The sequence below is a fragment of the Haemorhous mexicanus genome, chromosome 6, assembly GCF_027477595.1.
Source record: "Haemorhous mexicanus isolate bHaeMex1 chromosome 6, bHaeMex1.pri, whole genome shotgun sequence".
NCBI lineage: Eukaryota > Metazoa > Chordata > Aves > Passeriformes > Fringillidae > Haemorhous > Haemorhous mexicanus.
This window is the reverse complement of record NC_082346.1, coordinates 32,094,417-32,113,228: the sequence shown is the minus strand read 5'-3', so window position 1 is coordinate 32,113,228 and position 18,812 is coordinate 32,094,417. Positions and strand designations below refer to the sequence as shown.

The 18,812-nt window shown below is 39.8% G+C and overlaps 1 protein-coding gene across 5 annotated transcripts in view; it reads left to right on the top strand.

Moving 5' to 3' along the window:
- The window catches only part of RAD51B (RAD51 paralog B), a 386,354-nt gene that overhangs the window by 149,075 nt on the left and 218,467 nt on the right, over positions 1-18,812 (top strand). For all 5 annotated transcript variants that reach the window (XM_059849716.1, XM_059849718.1, XM_059849715.1 and 2 more), the window contains exon 8: positions 4,505-4,601. In XM_059849716.1, coding sequence (XP_059705699.1) covers positions 4,505-4,601 — 97 coding nt within the window. The remainder of the gene's footprint in view (positions 1-4,504; positions 4,602-18,812) is intronic.

The window sequence follows — 18,812 nt, the reverse complement described above, 5'->3', positions numbered from 1 at the left end:
GAATTTCCAAAGAGTTGGTACTTCTGTCAGAATTGGAAGGCTGAGGACTGTAAATTTTCACTTGTTAAATAGCTCTCTTAACCAATGGCAAAGGAATAGGCTGAAAGTTAGAGGCAGTGGTTTGTCGAACTCCATGGGAGACTGCATTGAAGCATGTTTCCAGTGTCAGTGAGATGACTAGCTGACTCTTTTTCCTCTTTTAGCAGTGGAGAGTGTTTTTCATTCAGGCACAGTTGCTGACTGAAGAAGCCCTACATCCTTTGTTCATCACAAAGTAGGAACAGAAAAGCAACAGCAAAGCTCCCTTACCTGTTGCACATGTCAGGACACAGTTGTGTATGGTAAGGTATGATGGCTTTTTGTGAGTTTCAGTGGCAGTGAAAATCTTTTGTACCATTAGTTGATGTTGGAAATAGGAGCTCCTCTAAAAATACTGCTTGTTTTTTAAATACAATATCTTTAAAAATACTGTGTCTTTCAGTATGATAACATCAAAATACCATGTAGCAATATTCTCACTGTTGAGTGTTCGGCTGGAAGTTAATAAACATATGACTGGCTTTGAACTTCTTGAAAGGAAGCTGTGTTTGGCTGGTAAGCTGTCCAGTATTTGTCCAGAGGCAAATTTTTCCTACCTACTTAGCCTGAGGATCTGGCATGTCTCCTGTGCTAAACAGGTTAACTTAATGGCAGATCTACAGTGAAGAGTTGAAGAAGTGCTATTGCTAGTTCAGTGCAAAGCACTCCCTAGTAAGACTGCTTGGACTCTCTAGTAAGCCCAGCTTGTTTCCAAGCACTGTTTAGCAGGTGTGGCACCCATCAGACCAACCCAGACCTTCTTTTTGGTGGTTTGTAAGAAACAGCATAATTAACATCAAAGCCAGCATGATATGCTGTGCACACATGTATGAAGCAATGGGTGAGACTCAGCTGATGCTGTCCATGCACAAATGTGATTCCTCACCAGGAACTCACAGAGCTGTTTGGCACCAGATCTCCTTTTTCTGCCTGGGTGTTCTCTCCATATCACCCACAAGTTTAGCCATTCCCTCAAACACCTATTTGCAATGCTCTGAATACATCAAACCATTTCAAAGGATGGCAAAATGAAATGTAAGCATGTCTTTCAGATTCAGGAAGGAGACTTTGGGGAAAAATTAATGAAGTTCTTAAATGTGACACTGGAGTCATGTGATACCAGTACTCAGGGCTTCAAGTTGAATGCCTACAAGGACTGGTGCCTGCTGAAAATGTATGGTCTCTTTTAAATGGCACTTTTCACTGCCAAAATATTCATGACCAAAGTTTTACTCATGGAAAAATAAAACTTGGCACTTTCCAGTAAGGGCATATGGTTGAAGTTTTGAAGAGAGATGTATCTATTCTGAAGAGTTTGCTTAATCTGGGTGCCTTTTTTTTCATAACTGTAGCAAAGGACCAGCTCTTTCCTTTTGTTAGTGAGAGTTTGGAGTACTCTGCACACTCTCAAAGTGAGGTTCAAACTGTATTATCGGAGCTGCACAAAGATACAAGAACATACGTCTATAGCTCTGTGTGTGTGTATATATATATAGATGATAATAGGAATACCTGCACCTGAGGAAAAAATTTTGCAGTAGGTGAGGCTGCAGAAGTGTGACAGGGAATTTGATGCCAAATTTAGTGCTTAGCTAACAGCATTGTCTTGTGGCTGGACTCGTCTTATGGGAGAACTCCTTCGATGTTGGTTCTTGGAGAAATGGGGAATAATTTTCAATTAATTACAAAATAAGCATTCTGTATATGCATATGGCTTCATCTCAGAGAAAGTGTACCTATTCAAGATAGTATTTAGATATGTATTTAAGCAAATGTGTAACTGTCAGTGAAGTCATGGAACTCAGAATATGCTTAATTTCCGTCCTCAGAGCAAGTCAGAGAGGAACATTTACTTTGGTAGGACTCTGATTTTTTTAAACAGTATAACAGGGAATCTAGGATATTAGTATTGAATAGTTACTGAAGGATACATCAGAAATTGAAATCTAGGTTAAGAGGCATAGCTTCAGTTAAACATAAAAGGTGAAGAAGACTTAGTCTTACAGCTAACAGTGCTGTGGAGTTCCTGGATAAGGAGCATCTGGAAGATTTAAAAAAAAAAAGCACTTGCATTATTCTTCTTATTCATTTTTCTTTTGATTTTTTTTTTTTGAAGCCTTCGAAGTTAGTTTCCTTTGAAGGAAAGCAATATGAAATATACTGGGCTTAGGTATTTTTTTCTATTAAAAACATTCCTTAATCATGGTAACATTTCTTTAAAATGTGGTGCATAAATAATAAAATACGTGATGGCACAGCACAAAGATTATCTTGGCACAAGTCTGGGGTGACTGAATCACTTAGAGGGCTTGATACTTGTTAATAATGTGATCATTGCAAAGTGTGCCAATAAAAACTTCATACCTCACCAGTACGTGTGAGTATAAGTTTGTTGGTGTGTTCTGTTTCAGCACGTTTTGTAGTACTGGATACTATGGATATGTGAGTCTGGGGCTTTTGTGACACAGTGGAAACAAAGTGAGAATGGTTTCAAGAAGGAAAGGTTTCACATCCTTTCTTATTCCTACTGACTCTTGGCTGCCTACTTCTTTCATTTGCCTTGAACTTGTTTTGATGCCTATCCTATCACAAGGATGAACTAGCTCACTAAAATGGAGAAAAAAAGGAAAAGTGACTTTTATTTTCTTTATTAATAAATTGAATTATCCTACCCTGTAATCTTATGAACAAGTCAGCCATCAGTGGCAGCAAGGAGTTGTGTGTACCAGACCCTTTGCTGTCTGCTTTTGGGTGCACACAGCAACTCTGGAGGAAACAGCAGAGGGGTGTAATGTGTTTCTTGTTTGTTTGCTGTTTGCAGTATTGCAAGTTGTACCTTAGCCGAGGTGTATGACCAAGCAAGGCTTTTATCTACCACGTCTGTGTTCACTGCAGTGATCATAAATGCCCTGTCCCAAAGGTGCATCCTGTGGTTAAGCTGTGCAGAGTAATCACAGCTAGCTCAAGTTCGTTCAGAACTTGCAGTCAACAGCAGATGAGCATGAAGGACATCACTGTGGAGTTCTGAAGGTCTTGAACTCCTGTTGAGTAAGAGAAGATTTGACTTACACGCTTCTCAATTTAGTCCTGTTGATACAGTCCATAAAGCTCTCAGGCACCATCATCCTGTTTGCAGCACAGAGCTGGGTGGGCTGGCATGAGCAGGGAGGTAGAGTCTTGTAAAGGTCACATACTCCATCACACTGCTGGCACCTCATGTCATGCTGCCTGAAGAAGACACAATACCCTGCAGCAGCACCACTGCGGTCACAACTTGTTGGTCTGACACAGTTTGTGTGGGGTCTCACAATGGGAAAAGAAAGGGGACAGTGTGTCATATCTTACTGCTGAAAGTGTTAGAAAGCAGGAAGAAGGCATGATCAGAGGGAGGGACAAGTAGTGGAGGGAATGGCAGAGAAATTCCTCTTCCTTTTAGCAATGGTTATCTGTTAATTTATGCCAGTAAATTCCAGTGAGACTGCATTCAACCAAGTATTGTGTTGGATTCCTTTTTCCCTTTCACCTGTGTGAAATACAGCTGAAGACAGGCCATTAATTTGAAAGAGAGTTTGTCTGGAGTTTCTCTGCTCTCAGTGCAAGTAGAAGAATCTTTTTGATTAAAAAAAAAAAAATTAAGTTTTGAAGTTAGTCAGCAAAGTGGAGACCAACTGTTATTGCAAAAAGTGCAGCTGCTTAGAGACCAAAGCATTGCAAGATAATTGTAGCTATAGCTATGTTCTTCTCTCTGTGGTGTTTGCACTGTTTGCTTAATGTTTTCTGTTACTAAAAACCAGTATGTATTCAAAGGTACAAGAAATTGTTCTTGTCTTGTGGGCATGACTGTTGCTCATGCTGTCAGAGGAGAGCGCTGCAGGTACTATAGTTTTGTTTATCAGAATCTTGTGATCCTGAAAAACACTAAAAAATCCCCATTTGTAAAGATAGCCCTATAACAATTAGCCCTTTTGTGCTTCAGATCAGTGGGAGTGTACCCCTGCCACACCTTCCTCCATGGCACTGTGTTTCAGCCAAAGGAAGAAAGTGTGGGAATTATGTGGAAATTGCTTGGAAAATAGATTTCCTATTTGTCTATGAAGAAAATGGTGGGTTTTTGCAAGGAGCATCAAAATGCTCATGGAATATGAGCAAAAGATGAAGCTATTCAGAGCAGTAGTTTCATTTAAGGTAGCATACTGTTGTTCAGTATTTCATCTTTTTAACAGTATCCCTTTTCCTCCACTTCTTGCAATTGACTCTTTCAGTTTCGGCAGGTAGTTCAAAATGTTCTGAGTGTTGAATTTGCTGAAGATCAGAATAGAGGGTCATCTGGTTGCTATGCCTGGAGGATTCCAGTCCTGGGCTTCTCTCTGCCTTCCTATAGCTATAAAAATTCATTTCCCATCCCCCTCTCCTTGTCTGTTTGCAGGTTATCTTGACGAATCAGATTACCACAGCGCTGAGCAGTGGCCCTGGGGTCCGGGCAGACCTGGTGTCTCCAGCTGATGATTTGTCCTTGTCTGAAGGTAAGGAATCCCTTCTATCAGAACTGAAACTCTACACGGCCACAAATCCACACTGTAACTTGCAGTCTTCTGTTGAAATACAGGGGGCTAAGGGAGTCAATTTATCAAGTCGAACCTAAAACAGTCTTGAAACAAAATTATTTTCCAGTTTCTCTGAAAATCCATTTATAATTAAAAAGAAAGTTTGTGGAGTTGCTAAAAGGACTGGACACTTTCTGAAGGCTGGGAATGTATTTTTGAGCCGTCTCAGTTTCTCAGCCTTGTACTGTCACTCACATGCATTTAAAGCATTTTGTCAGTCTTCTAAAGCTGCTACAAGAAGAAATACACAGGCTAGTCTGCAAATTCCATCATATCTAATGGTCATCATAGATTCCAAGGAGAAACAACTGCTCACAGAGGAAGGGAAGCAGATCCTCAGTCCTGTTCCTTGAATTACACTTGTTTGGTTTTCAAGTACAGTGCCTCAGACTGCATCTCTCTGTTGTGTGAATGTAATATGGAGATTTTTGTGATGCCATATTACTTCACATCTTCGTGCTTCTGTTTTCTGTGCAGAATTATAGAAAAGCACTTTTTTGAGTAATAGTGAGGACTTAGTGTGCTAAGAAGAAAAGATAATTCTGAATCAAGGTTTACAAGATAATATTATAATTTTGGTTTTCCCCACTTCCAAAGAATAATCAGAGTACCCTTGTGAGGGGTAGATGCAGAAAAATTTGTTATTTAGCGTTCAGCTTGTGCGTAGACCCAAATGTTTGATGCACAGCAATGCTCATCTTTCTTGTAAAGGTGTGATAATTGCATGCAGACTTTCCACTTCACATAACATGGTTATTTCCCCTCTTTGTCTCCTTGCTGCACTTTCTGGTGGTTCTGATCAGCTTCTCTGTGTTCTGGTTGATCACACACAGTTGTCTCAAGCTGGTCTGACTTTACACAAGTACAGCTCAGTGGCAAAAATAACTAAGCAGTGGTTAAAACTGGCATTATTTCTGCAACTCATTTCAGTGGACAAGGGAAAGAGGTTAAAGGTAGATTTAAACGGAATGTTAGGGAGTAGTAACTTCAGTGCAATGCCTTAACACTGATTGATGTGTTTGCTTCATAATTTTGTCAATAGGAGTCTGGAAAAGCATGGCCCATTAAATAATTTTAGAATTGTGCTTGTGGCTTTTATTGGTTCCACCCACTGCCAAAGTATCTGTGAAGTACGTGTATCAAATACTGCTGCCTACCTCTGGCAGAAAGATGTGAAATTTGGTAACTAGATTTGGAAGATAAAGGCTTAATTTTTCACCTTTATAATTTTCTTCTTGGCACAAAGTTGTTGTGCATTGTCTTATTAATTTGTCTTGATCACAGTGCTTGTGCCTCTCCTTGCCCTTTAGAATTGCTATGGATGAGCTTCCTCTGGAAAGAAAGGCACAGCTGACTCTGATGTGGGAATAATGACAAAATATGTTTTCAGTAAAACATATTTTTGTCCTGTGGCTAAAATATTTGAAGATACTTAGGAAAAACACATGGAATAGTTGAAATGTTTATGAATTTCCCAGTACATATGAAAGATTCTCAGTGCTGTGTACAAGATGTAGTTCCAGAATATTCTAGAATCAGGGCTACTCAAGAGATGGCATAATAATTTTTCTAGCAATTACAGGTTTTTCATGAACCTATCATGTTACGCCTACACTACCACCACTGCTTTTCACCTTTGAGCTTATTGAGTTAAAATATATTGGTGCTCTGTTTTTTATTCCTTTGTTGCTCTCATTCCTTGTTTTTAATTAAGGATCTGAAGTAGCAAAATGTGTCAGCATCACGCTTGTTGAAAATGGACACTTTTGTTTTGCCACAGGACAAGAATAGTACAGATATCAGCAGTGCAGGATCCTTTGGAAATTCAAGTATTATCAAGGGATGTAGGGCTGATAAACTCCTTTCCTTCTCTCCCTTCCCTCCTTTCTTGACTAACATTGATATGGCATTTACTTGCTGTGTTGTGTAATGGAAGAACACAGTGCATCTCCGTGCTGCAGGCTTTTCTCCCTATGTCTTTCTTGTTTGTAAAATGACTGCTTCTGGATTTCTGTTTTTCATCACTTTTAACCCCTGCTGTCTATCTGTGAGTAAATGTGAAATTTCAGGCTCATTCAGCATCTGATTTCCATGTTTATCTTCCTATCAAAAGACACAGGTATGGCCAGTGGGTTTTGGTGTGTTCTTTTAACATCACGGTATTGACCTGTCCTGAGAAAGTTCCCCCTTAATGTATTTGGATATTAGCTCTTGAACAGCCTGAAAGCAGCAATAAACTTCTGATAATCTTTTGTACTTTCAGAATCCTAAATTAATTTGTCTTCTAGAGCTGGTATGATAGTAATAATACTTACTAATCTTTTACAGTTGTAGAATTTACAGGAAGGAGTAGTTAGGCGAGTAGCCCAAGTGCACAAAGAGTGTATGTTGCAGAGTCAGGGATAAGAGGCCAGATTTGTGGCTGGGTTCTTACCTCATTGTTCCATGTCACTCATCACCAACTAAAGCTGAATTTGAACCAGTGACCTAGATGTGAAAGGACCCATAACACATTTTTAGTCCTGTAAGCAACTCAGACTGCTTGGTTTGTATATGTCTAATATGTTGTTTTAATCCTATCTGAAATCAGAGTCCCTTCACTATAAATGGTTTGCTAAAAGGGTAATCTTTCTTAGATGGAGGCAGAAATGAAAATTTCAAACTAAATGTGCCATTAGAAAGAAGTGGAATGTTATAGTGTCGTCTTTTTTTGCTTCTGATTGTGCTTGGGAATTGCTTGGGTGTTGTGTTAGATTAGGCAAGAAACCAAGGAAGCTGTTCATCTGATGTGTGACAGAAAGTTAATCTGATGAACAAGCTGAAAGGACATTGTCAAGCTGTTTCAGGCTCAGAGTTTGTCATCTGTAAAGCTGTAATCTAGTGCATGAAAACTTGTGTCCTAAAAATATGTTAGATTTTTATGAGAATGTTAATGGATTTATAAAAGCAGTGCTGGTTGTAAAATCCCACCACATATGTAGCAGTGTAAGAATTCATGAACTGTTTGTTGGTATTTCTTGTAGGAAATGGTTATGTCCAGCTAAATTCCCAGACCTGTGCATACTTCTGCTTCCAGATAGACCAAAAAAAAAAAGCATAGTTTCCACAAATAAAGTGATAAATACAATACCAAAGTTTCTCTGCTGATAGTCTGAGTCCTTGCATTCATTTGTCCTTTACATACTTGTCAGATTATCAGCTGAAGGAGTTAGGACCAATAATATTTTCCTCTAGCTCTTAAATCCTTAGACATCTGATGCTGTCACTTCTTTGCTAGGGCCCAAACTCAGTTTTTAGTTCACCATTTTTGCACAGCTATTTCTCAAACCCCAACATCAGAGGGGATAGTCTGGAGGATGATGGTGGACGTTACTGTTTCACTTCCATTCTTGCTTTATGGAATAGCCTCTGTTTAGTTCTTCCAGTCAAAGACAACTTGGAGAAGTCTAAAGTTATTTTACATTGCTGGGGTGGTCAGACAAGCCCAGGAGTAGCCTAAGAATTAATGCTTTATCATTTAAATATTTAAAAAAATAGCCCTTACCCAATTAAAATAATATCTTATTTTAAAAAAAAAAGGTTCAAGCTGCATTAAGCTTCATGAGCAGTAGAAATATTTTGTATGACTGGTAATGGGTTTTTTAAAACAAGTTATCTGTGTGTGTGACTGTGTTATGTTTGCTCTTTTTGTGAAGTTCACATGACTAAATTTTACCTAATATAAAAAGTCTTTAGAAACTAATTCTAAGCCTGTGTATTTTAGCACTAGGTGTACAGGGGAATTTGTGTTTCATTTGTGTGCTGCAAAGACATAGGACAAGATGACCTACTTGAGGCTCCTTCTAGTCCACCAGTGCCTATGCTATTAATGTATTTGCCAGCTGCAAGCTCTGACTTCCTCTAGCAGACATCAAAGCCAAACTCCATCTTTCGTGGAAAAAATTCAGGGGCGTGTTGGTATGAGCAAGAACAGTATCCTCCTCCCACCCTGCACAAAGTGTCAAGCAAAAAAAAGGAATGCTGTCTTGGGCCTCTTCAGTCTCAGCTAGTACTTTCAAATATTTGTTTGAAAAAGTCAGAATTATTTTGTGTTTAAAATTGTCTCTAAACTTGCACTAGATCTGGGGAGGCCAATGTTCAGTCTTCTGCCATTTGTGTTCATCAAGTGGTTTGTCATAGCATTGTGTATTTTTAGTGCACAGTGTGAGCAATGAGTTTAGTCTGACCTTTTCTTCTTTGTTGCTCTGATCTTGAATTCTTTTAAGCTGTTGAGCAGAAGTAGGCTTTTGTGTTGTGAAGACTGGAGAACACTAAGCTACCTTAATATCTCCCACACACAGGATTTTCCTACTTTCATTTAGAAGTGGAAGGTTTGAAGCTGGAATCTTCAGCTTCTCTTCCTTGCTTTGCCTTTGATCTCTTGACGTATTGTGGTTAAATGGTTTTATTCTTCTAGCCTCAGTTTACCTTTTTTTAAAATTTGGGGCTTGATTATTCTTCTGCAATTTTTTTCCTTAATATTTCAAGTATTATTATTTTCCTTAATATTTCAATATTTCTATGGGAAAAATAACAAATTGACCTTCTCTTCAACTCAGTAAGATCAGTTCTGTAGTTTATTATTTCTCTCCCTTCAAATCTCCTTTTTTCAGTCCTGGTGCCACATGGAGTGAGAACACTGAAGAATTATCAAATGAACTGAGGAGCCCCCAGAGATCAGAGGCTGTTGGTTGGTTTAGATTTGTTTATTTGTTGATTTATGTATATACTTAATGGTTAGGGTTGGTGACTTAATTAAAATAAAAAAGTATATTCTGTGAAGCCTAAACATACCTGTTGTGCAGGAGCCATGAGTTTATGAATCAAGTTGCTGTTAAATAAGTTTCTAAAACACTTCCTCCATGTAGTTTTAAAGCTAGAGGGTGCAGTCAGGCTCCTCTTGGTGGTGTCAAGCAGTAGGACAAGAGACAATGGGCAAAAACTGATTCACAGACAGTTGCACATGAACATGAGGAAAAACTTCTTTTCTGTGTGAGTGAGCCTGCACTAGAACAAATTGCCCAGAGATATTATGAAGTCTCTGTCACTGGAGATATTTAAGAAGCAACTGGATGCAATCCTGTACAGTGTGCTCTAGCATGACCCTGCTTGAGCAGGGAGGCTGGACCAGATGACCCACTGTGGTCCCTTCCAGGCTTACCCATTCTGTGATTTTGTGATTTTCTAATGTAGTTCTCTTCTTGGTTTATGGAGATAAGGAAGTGCTACAGTGTAGCTTTTGCTGCATGATTTTGCTACAGACTTGATGATATGGGGAAGCACAGTGAGATTTGCATCTGTGATTGCTTGGATATTAATTACTGTTCTCACCTGAAGGTTTGATTGGCATTTAGGGCCAATATCAGGAACCCTTCCATGATGGGACAAAAGAGCTCAGTGAGCCACAGGATTTTGCCTCCAGGTCTGAGCCTTGGGCATCTCTGACTTCAGTGTCAGGGTTGATAGAGTTGCTTAAGTCACTGGTTCTAGTGCATGTGAGCTCAATAATGAAACAGCTGGAGTTGTTTGCTTTTAATTCTTTATTTTGCTGCTGGACTTCATGTCTCAGCTGCATTTTAAGAATCTGCTCCAGCAGAGACCCTGTAATCCTCTTCACCAGCGAAGCATTCTGTGAGGAGCTTTTTATTCCTTCAGTCTGTTCTGTCTTTGAGTTACTACTTCAGTTTTCATAAAAACATTGTTAGCTGTACGTACTCTCAAAGGTGGAGGGAGCTCATGTTCCTTAACCTGCTGGAAGACAACATACTTCAGGATAGGTAAACAGAGGGCACCAAAAAGAGGAGCAGCCTTGATAAAACTCATTAATACATGTTGTAGGGAAAAACAAGCCTTCTCAAAATAGGATTTCATTTTTGTGCTTGCTCTGTATTCACATTTCTTGTAACTGTGTGCTCTTAACAGTTGTGGAGTATGCACTCTTGTGCTTCAGTGGAAGGAAAAGCCCTTCTGGTTGTAGAGAGCAGCAGAAGGAAGTGCACCATCATTACAGGGCCTGGGATGAATGATATTAACCATTAGAGGAAATGATACCCCGATTGTTTGTGCAGGAGGCAGGGTTGTGGTGGTGTGGAGCAGTTAGATTTCACGATAACAGTTGCCATGTTGTCCTGTACTAATTTTGATGCTATATTTCACCAAGTGGGAAGTAGTGACATAATAACATCCAGCCCAATTTTAACGGCTTTTTAATCGAAAGATAAATCTCTCAGTAAACGAGTGTCACGGAGAATGTATGTGTCTGTGGAAGTCCCAACTTGAATGACATATGCATAATCACTTGATCTAGACTACAGAAAGGTTGAAAACTGTCAGCAGAAGCATTCAAAGACCTCTATATATCAGTTTAAGAAAATCTCCATTCCTCACATCCTAATTGCCACGATGAGAGCGTACAAAGTTTTACTGCTTTGTTGTGGTTTCTTTCTGAAGACATGATGTGACTTAGAATCATTAATCAATGACTTGTAATCCTAAAACCCTTCAGGTACGTTTCCTGGGAATCATTCATCTATATAATGAGAAGCACAATAACAGAAGTGATTACAGTCATAGTTGAGTCGTTAGAAGTTGCTGCCTCTCAGTTGCTATGAATCTTACCTCCACTGAGAAAAAGTTCGACTGAGTATGTGCTACACCTTCCAGTGCAAAGCAGGATGGGTTTCCATGAATCCTGCTGCACACCTCAGCTTACTGCTGTGTTCCTCTAAGTGCATTAAGCTTGAGAGCATGCATGGGTCAGTCACTGAATTTCAGTTGATGGCATGTAGGCGTAAAGTACTGTAAGAATTTGCAGTCGGTTGTTTCCTTATGCCCTAAAGATGTTTAAAAGTAAGATTAACTCATATTTCAGTGTGGGTGAATACAGAACTTTTTACTGTGGTCATGCAGATCAGTGGTTTAAATCAGAAACGTGAGACCTGGTTTAGTTCGAATTCCTTCTGCGGCCCTACATGTTGCACGCCAGTGTTGGGGGACCTTATCTTTCAAATTACATTGTAAAAAAATGAATTCAAGGGCAAGAAAGAGCTAAACACCACTTGTCCCTTGCACAATGACCAATTACATTCTGTCTTTCCTCACTCTGTGTTATCCTTTAATCTGTGCAAAAGCTGGGGACAAAATATTCAGCAATCTGCAGCATTCAGTTCCATTTCTTCCGGAGTTTTATAATGCCATCATTGATCTTTCTTCTGATGGAGCTGGAAGGGACTAGAAGGATTTTGATACACAGGAAAGCATCACTATGGGAATTAGATTTGGCTTGTGGCAGTGCATGAAACATATGACTCACCTGCAGAACTTGAAGCAGTTAAAAGTGACTCGAGGTGCAAATGCTATACCAAAAGGGAAGGCAAGGGTGAGGGGACAGAGGATAATTTTAGACTCTCATGCCTGTATTCTAGTTGCAGTTCCAGCTGGGTTTCCTCTGGGTTTACTGCAGGATGTTTGAAAAAACTGGCTCCTTGTTAATCTCAGGCAGTTTCTATGATTGATGATTCCCCTTAATCGTATAAAGAGCACATTGGTGTTTCTGCTTAATTTGTGTCTATTTCCTGCTTTATTATTGCAATAATAATTTATTGTCTTAAATGATGGAAGTTTATAACCTGTTGGCCTTTTTTGGAGGTTGAAGTTGGGTGTTCTGTCATGTGAATGAATTTCTTCCCAGTGACAGTCTGCTCCTAAAATATTACATTGAAACCCAAACATAAAACAACAATAAAAGACAGTATACAGTTGGTGCATTATGTCTTAATTAAAATAGAGAGCGTGAGCAGATTTTGCATGCTTCACATGAAGAAGATTAATCTAATCTGGACTCTACTAGTCTTCTCATAGTGTCAGTTATACTAAAAAATAAAAAAAGAAGCATTCAGAGGAGAGCAACCCAAGTGGTCACAGTGCAGTACAGGAAGATGGGTGAAGAAATGGTAGAAAGAGAAAATGCCCAGAGCTTAACTAAAGGAAGGCTATGTTTTTACTGGTTTCTGCTCTCCCAAAATATCCTGCTGTTGCTCCAGTCCCTCAGGCAACCTACAGAATATTCCTGCATGAGCTGATGCCTAACTAGCACCAGGAAGGGTGTAGAAAAGGCAACGGCTCAAGTATGAATAGCTGCACTGTTAACAATGGAAAATTTGTCACAAAGAAAGCAAACCAGATGTTACTACTGACTATGCAGCCATGATTCTTTAGGAGTAATTTGAGCCAGTCTGATACCTGCCAGGGGAGTCCTTGTTTCAGGCTGGCACATGTATATGCAAGGCAGTAGTTTGGGCATGTTTTAGCTGATTATCCGGAAGTCGTTTTTCAGTGCAAAATCTGTTAGGCCAGCTGTTCCCAAATGGTTTGGGTTTGTGCCTCTGTTTTTGGTGGTGAACTCACCCCAGCCAAGCTTGCGACCCTAAAGACTAACACAAACAATCACATCTCTGTCAGGCTTGCGACCCCACTCTGTGCGGCTGTGACCCTGCTGGAGGTTACAACCCCCGGGTTGGGAATTGTTGGGGTAGACTGTCAGATAGCCCTGCTGGGGGAGCGCTGATGTGCCCCATCCAGGCCAGGATCATCACAACAAATGCCTTCAGATCTCACAGTAATTTGTAGGCCCCTGCCACCAGTCTGAGAGTGCAGCTTATTAGAGCTGACATGTCACTTTGGTACATCAGGAACATCTCGGGGATCAAAAGGTCATAGTCCTCCCACGCTGCCGCAGTCTTTCTTCATGAACTCGCCTCTCCCTCTTACTTCCCCAGCAGTTGGCTGGCAGAGAGCCCCGGCGCCCTCGTGGCGCGGCCGGCTCGGCCACGGCTGCTGGATGGGTACCAGCTGCCACTTCTGCCACGAGCCACCCTTTCCAAAACCGTTCTCCCTGAGTACTCCTTGCCTTAACGAAAGGATTGATGTCTGTCTCTCTCTGCTGAAACAATTGAACATTTTGTTAAAAGTAATTAAAAGCTATATAGGGCAGTGTTAGTGGACATGGGCTAAGCCTTCCTCTCTGTTTTGCAAAACTGATTCTGTTATTCATATACCTGTGCATATGAGCACAGTCTTATGGGTGTAGGATGCTGATGGAGAAATAAACAGAAGGTGGCCTTGTGTGATGGTTGGTGTAGCCTACAAGGCTAAGGGCTTGATAAGCCATGCAAACAGCCTTTTTAGCATAAAATGGCATGTTACAGATGTCCTAATTAGACATCTGATTTTTAAGCCTTCTTCTGACACAATTTTAAGTGAAGTTCATAAACAAAATCAAAAATAGATTTCAAATTTGTTCTTTTGAAAGCATTCATTGCCATAATGGAAAACAGTAATGTTTTAATAGCTGATAGTCCAAGACCAGTGACTTGTTAATTTACAGGCATGGAATTTGACAGTGGCATTGTTCTGTAAATCCAACAAGGGGAGGAGCCTGCAACAGGTGATTTATTTTTACATGCTGTTTTGTCAACAGATCCTGAAAATTGCCAGTGATGGCAAGAAGGAAAGAGGAGGGTTATAGTGCAGAAAAATATTAAAATTTCCTATCATTTGAATTAAAACCTGCATTGCATAAAATTAGCCCAGAATTCAGTCTGCACAAGTCTAGTTTCAGAGCTCTATGTGAAGTGCTTTGTTCAAGGACATTGCTGGACTGCTTTTCTGTCAGGTGGGTTCAGAGAAAGCATGACACTGAAAATGAGAACAGCAAAGTCTAGTTGTGGACTGTGTAAGCCACCCAAGTAAAATGGTCAGAAAATCTATTGTTACTGGTCACTGTACATGTACTGTAAAAAAGAGAAAATTGTTTGAAACTTTGCCTCTGTAACTTGATCGTCCCTTAAACACTAATTACATGTCAGAAAATGGAGCATAAAGTCTCCTCCATCTGTCCAGGTTGGATTTGGTGCACAAAGGAGCATATCCAATTCATAGTACCTCTTAGGTAATCAGATTAATATCTCCCAAACTGAATTTACCCTTTTGATAGTGAGTCTTTCATATGCTATGTTTCACATATCACATTCTGTTGAAGCTCTGTGGCTTTTCAGTAATTTCCTTGAAATCTATATGTGGTATGTCTACCCTCTTTTGAGCTGTTCTTGGGACACACATCAATTAGATGTGTTTCTGGCACTCTCTTAATGGCATAGTTTCCCTGGAGTCAAAAACTGCTCCAAAATCTGAGATCATTTGTTTAATTTGAAAGCAAAAGGGTATGGAACTACAATTTCAGGCTTCAACAGCTATGCTTCTGTAGCTTTGAAGGAATGGGGAAAAATTTTTGATGTCTTGCACAAAAAATAAATAGATTCTAGAGTTGTTAAAATATCTGATTCCATCCAGATTTTTTCTTCCCTTGCTTATCTTTCAAAATTTTTTTTTTAAATAGTAGATTTTTGACTTGTCAAATTTTGTTGTTTATTGGTTTTGCTTAGTGAAACAGAAGGCTGGATTTTGTAATGTGGGTCTAAGGAAGAACTGTAAGTTATGCAGGATGGTGCGTAATTAAAATTTATTATAAGCAATCTGAATACAGAATTCTAGTTCAAGTGCTTGAAGCTTTTGGCTCCAAGACGTTCTGGGAATGTATAATGTATAGGAGGTCCTATATTTTTTCAAGTAAACTGAAAGCATGAAAACCCCCATTTTCAACTAGCTCCTCCAGTAAGATTCATTTTGTACCTCAAATTTCTTCCAGCTTGCATCTGCAGTGGGCTTTTCACTGAGATTTTGAAACAAGTCCTCAGTGATCTTTGCTTGCTGTATGTCTGTTCATTATGTGGGGTGGTTTTGATGTGCACCAACTAGAGAACTTTAATAAGAAATTAAATCAGAGATTGTGGTGCTGGCTTGCTCCAGGCTATCTGGTAGTGCTCAAAGCCATCCTGAAGGCAGAAGAATCTAAGCCAATTGCTGGTCATCAAGCCATAGCCAGAGTAGGGACTTTCTCACAGGGAACCAGAGCAGGCAAGTTTGGAACTGAGCAGTGATACATTCACAGAGTAGTTAGAGGGGGATCAACACCAACTCTTGGTTGTCTGGCACTGCTGGGCCAAGTTATTCGCTAACGGGGACTTGCTTCTTAAACAAAAATGTGAAATGTTTTCTCTTGTGTGTTTTTGTGTGACTCAGGCAATACAGACCACTTCCAAAGATCAGTAGGAGGGTTTAATAATAAACTGTTAATGCCTGTAGCCTGACTTGTGGTTACTGAGCTCAGGTAATACTTGATCACAAGAAACAACAGTAGGCATTTCAGCAGGGTAACAGTTCAAATCCTAGCTGATGGGATTTGACAAGCTCATTTATGCTGAAGCCTGAGTTGCCATGTCTTTCATTTACTGTTGTTTATGCTATGAAATATGACATTTTGTCTCCCTTTGGCCTACAGTCTCATCTCAGTGGCAGTAAACATTTGCCTCAAGTACCAAATTCCTGGGCTCAGTCATCATCAGCATCTGCTGCTGAATGATCTTTCATAAATACCACCCAACTTACTTTTCCCTTGCTGTCTCCACTGTTTTAACTTCAAACTGATAATGTTGATGTTTTAAGACTTGAAACAAGGCCTGTCGTGCTTGAGAGTTATGCTACCCACTGAAAACTGCTACCCACTGAAGGTTGAGTGACTAAGAAGATGGACCTGCAGGGTTTTTTTGAGCTTTAGAAGTCTGTAAATCTTTTCTTGTTAATGTTTGGTAGGAATGAAGTTTAGAACAAACTTTAGTGCCTTCAAGCTAATAGAGTGCCTGTCAGTGACCAAATCTGAATCTCAAGAGGAAAAGTTCACAGTGGGTTCAGCTAAAAATGCCAAAAACTTCATGGAGCCTTTAGTTTGTTCTTTTGACTGTGCACCAGAATCATGCAAACAAGCAAAGACTTGTGACATTTTTTTCCTCCAGGTTAGTATGAGGTAACTCTGAACAGCAAGGGATCAGCATGTCAAGTCCTTAATGGCTTTTGGCCAAGTCCTTGTCTTGGCTTACCATCCAAAACTGTCCAGTTCTGCTTTTCCTGAGGGTGCATCTGCCTCTTAGTCAGCGCTGTGATGGTCATGTGAGCTAGCATGAAACGAGCTGTTGGGATCCAGAGGGTTCCAGCAGCAGATGAGTCACAGAGGCAGAGAGGTCAGCACAGCATAATCTTTCTAGCATTTACCACACACAGTGTAGATATAACCTGAGATGAACCTGCCTTCTGATAAAATAAAGTGCCTGGATGAGAGGATCCTATGAGTGAGAGAAGGTTGTAGCACCTTAGTGCCATAATGACAGTGCAAAGGACTTGAAAAACTTATTTTAATGAGCTGTGAATTTTTCTTAGGGATACTTTGCTTTCCTCCCTTGCTCTAACAGGGTATTTAGGCTGTATTTTGTTCTGTAGGCTGAATAGGAATTGAAAGCAAGTTTATTGGTATGTAATATGTGTCCATGCAATATAGGGCAACTTTGACTTTATTATAGCTTGAGCCCAGGATTTGGTGGTTCTTTTTAAGGTGGTAGAAGGTCACCTCCATTTTGGTATAGCGCAATTTTGAGACAAAAGCATTTTGAACAAATAAGTAAAGTTTGCAGCTTTCTGTGTCTGTAAACAGTGGATTTTCAGCAGATCTCACCATGATAAAGCACTTATTTTGATTGTGCTGAAAATTTTTGTGACAACTGTGATACAAATGAAAACAAAAATGTGTCTTATCAGAAGCAGCATGTTCTGTGGAAATGTATTTTTTCTGGTAAAATAAAAATCTTGAACCCAAAAACGAGACAAGGCCGAGGTTCTTGATCGTAACTAGAGGCATGTTACACAAAATAACATCTGGGTTATTGTCTGTATGTTTCCTTTTTCTCTCTCTCACCATTCTTGCACCCTTCAAATTAAAAATATGTTGTTTTGTAATATTTTGCTAAACCAGTAGAAGAATAAAACAAAAATAAAACTGTTTCCTGGTTGGCCCCACTTGTTAGTTCCATATGAAATTACATGGTGTTTGCCTTGCATTTTGCACAGGTACTTGTGGTAGAGGTGTGCCATATTCTAATTGCTCTGATAAACAATACCTTGCCAGTGGTTGCCTTGCATATAGTCATGAACAGTTCCTATACTCAATGGTGCCATTGAAAATGTTTGAGAAATTGCTGTCCAGTTCCAGCAGTTTAATTACTAATGTGTGTTATTACTTCAGAATTTAATAGCTGTTTCTGGTTATTATACAGTTGGTTTAAGCCTGCAAGCTTTTTAAAACTGCTTTTGTTGCTTCCTCTTTGCAGTGTGGTTTCCTCCTTTGCTACCTTCAAAACATTGTGGTCCGGGGTGTTGGGTGAGGTGACATGTCCTATTTACACTCAGTTGGAAAAGACTGCGTCATGGGCACTTGAAGCTCTGTGGGGTTTTCTTAGTTCAGATGTGGCTTCCTGTCATCACCTGATTACTTACTTTGAATGCTAAAATAATCTTGCTACCTTTGGTATTATTGTCTGTGCCTTAAGAAGAGGACAGGCATAGGTTTTAACGTTATCTCAGACTGCTGTCTGTTGTGGAGCAAGCATGGCGGTCATCAAAACATTACATGGCATGCACTCTCTCATAGTTAACCTCAGAAGAAGACCTCTTATTTGTCTCACTGGCTGCCTCTGCTGCCTTTCCAGTCTCCTCTCTATCTCCAGGGACACAGTTCCATCCATATTGAATCAATTATTGAGGCAGTCACACTCTTGCCAATGACACCCAAGTCTTTCAAACATTAAATGAAGACATCAAGACCTAGTGATAGCAAGTCATGTCAGTAAGAAAGGGGAGTAGGGTCTAAAGGGAAAATATTTTTTATCCTTTAGTCTCATAGAATCCTGTGATGCTTGGACTGATTGTGCTTAGTATAAACTCTTCTAGCCAGGGCCTTGTGCCTTCAGTGTCTGAGCTGTAATAGCCCTATGTGCCTTGTTGCTATCAGTTAATAAACCAAGTGGTGATAATTTTGTTCTTCCATTTTTGTCTTCATCTGGCTTGACCATGTAGTGGCAGCAGAGTTGATAGCAAGCATTCTTCCTCTTCCCCATTTCCAACAAAATTAAAGCTCTCCTGTGCTTG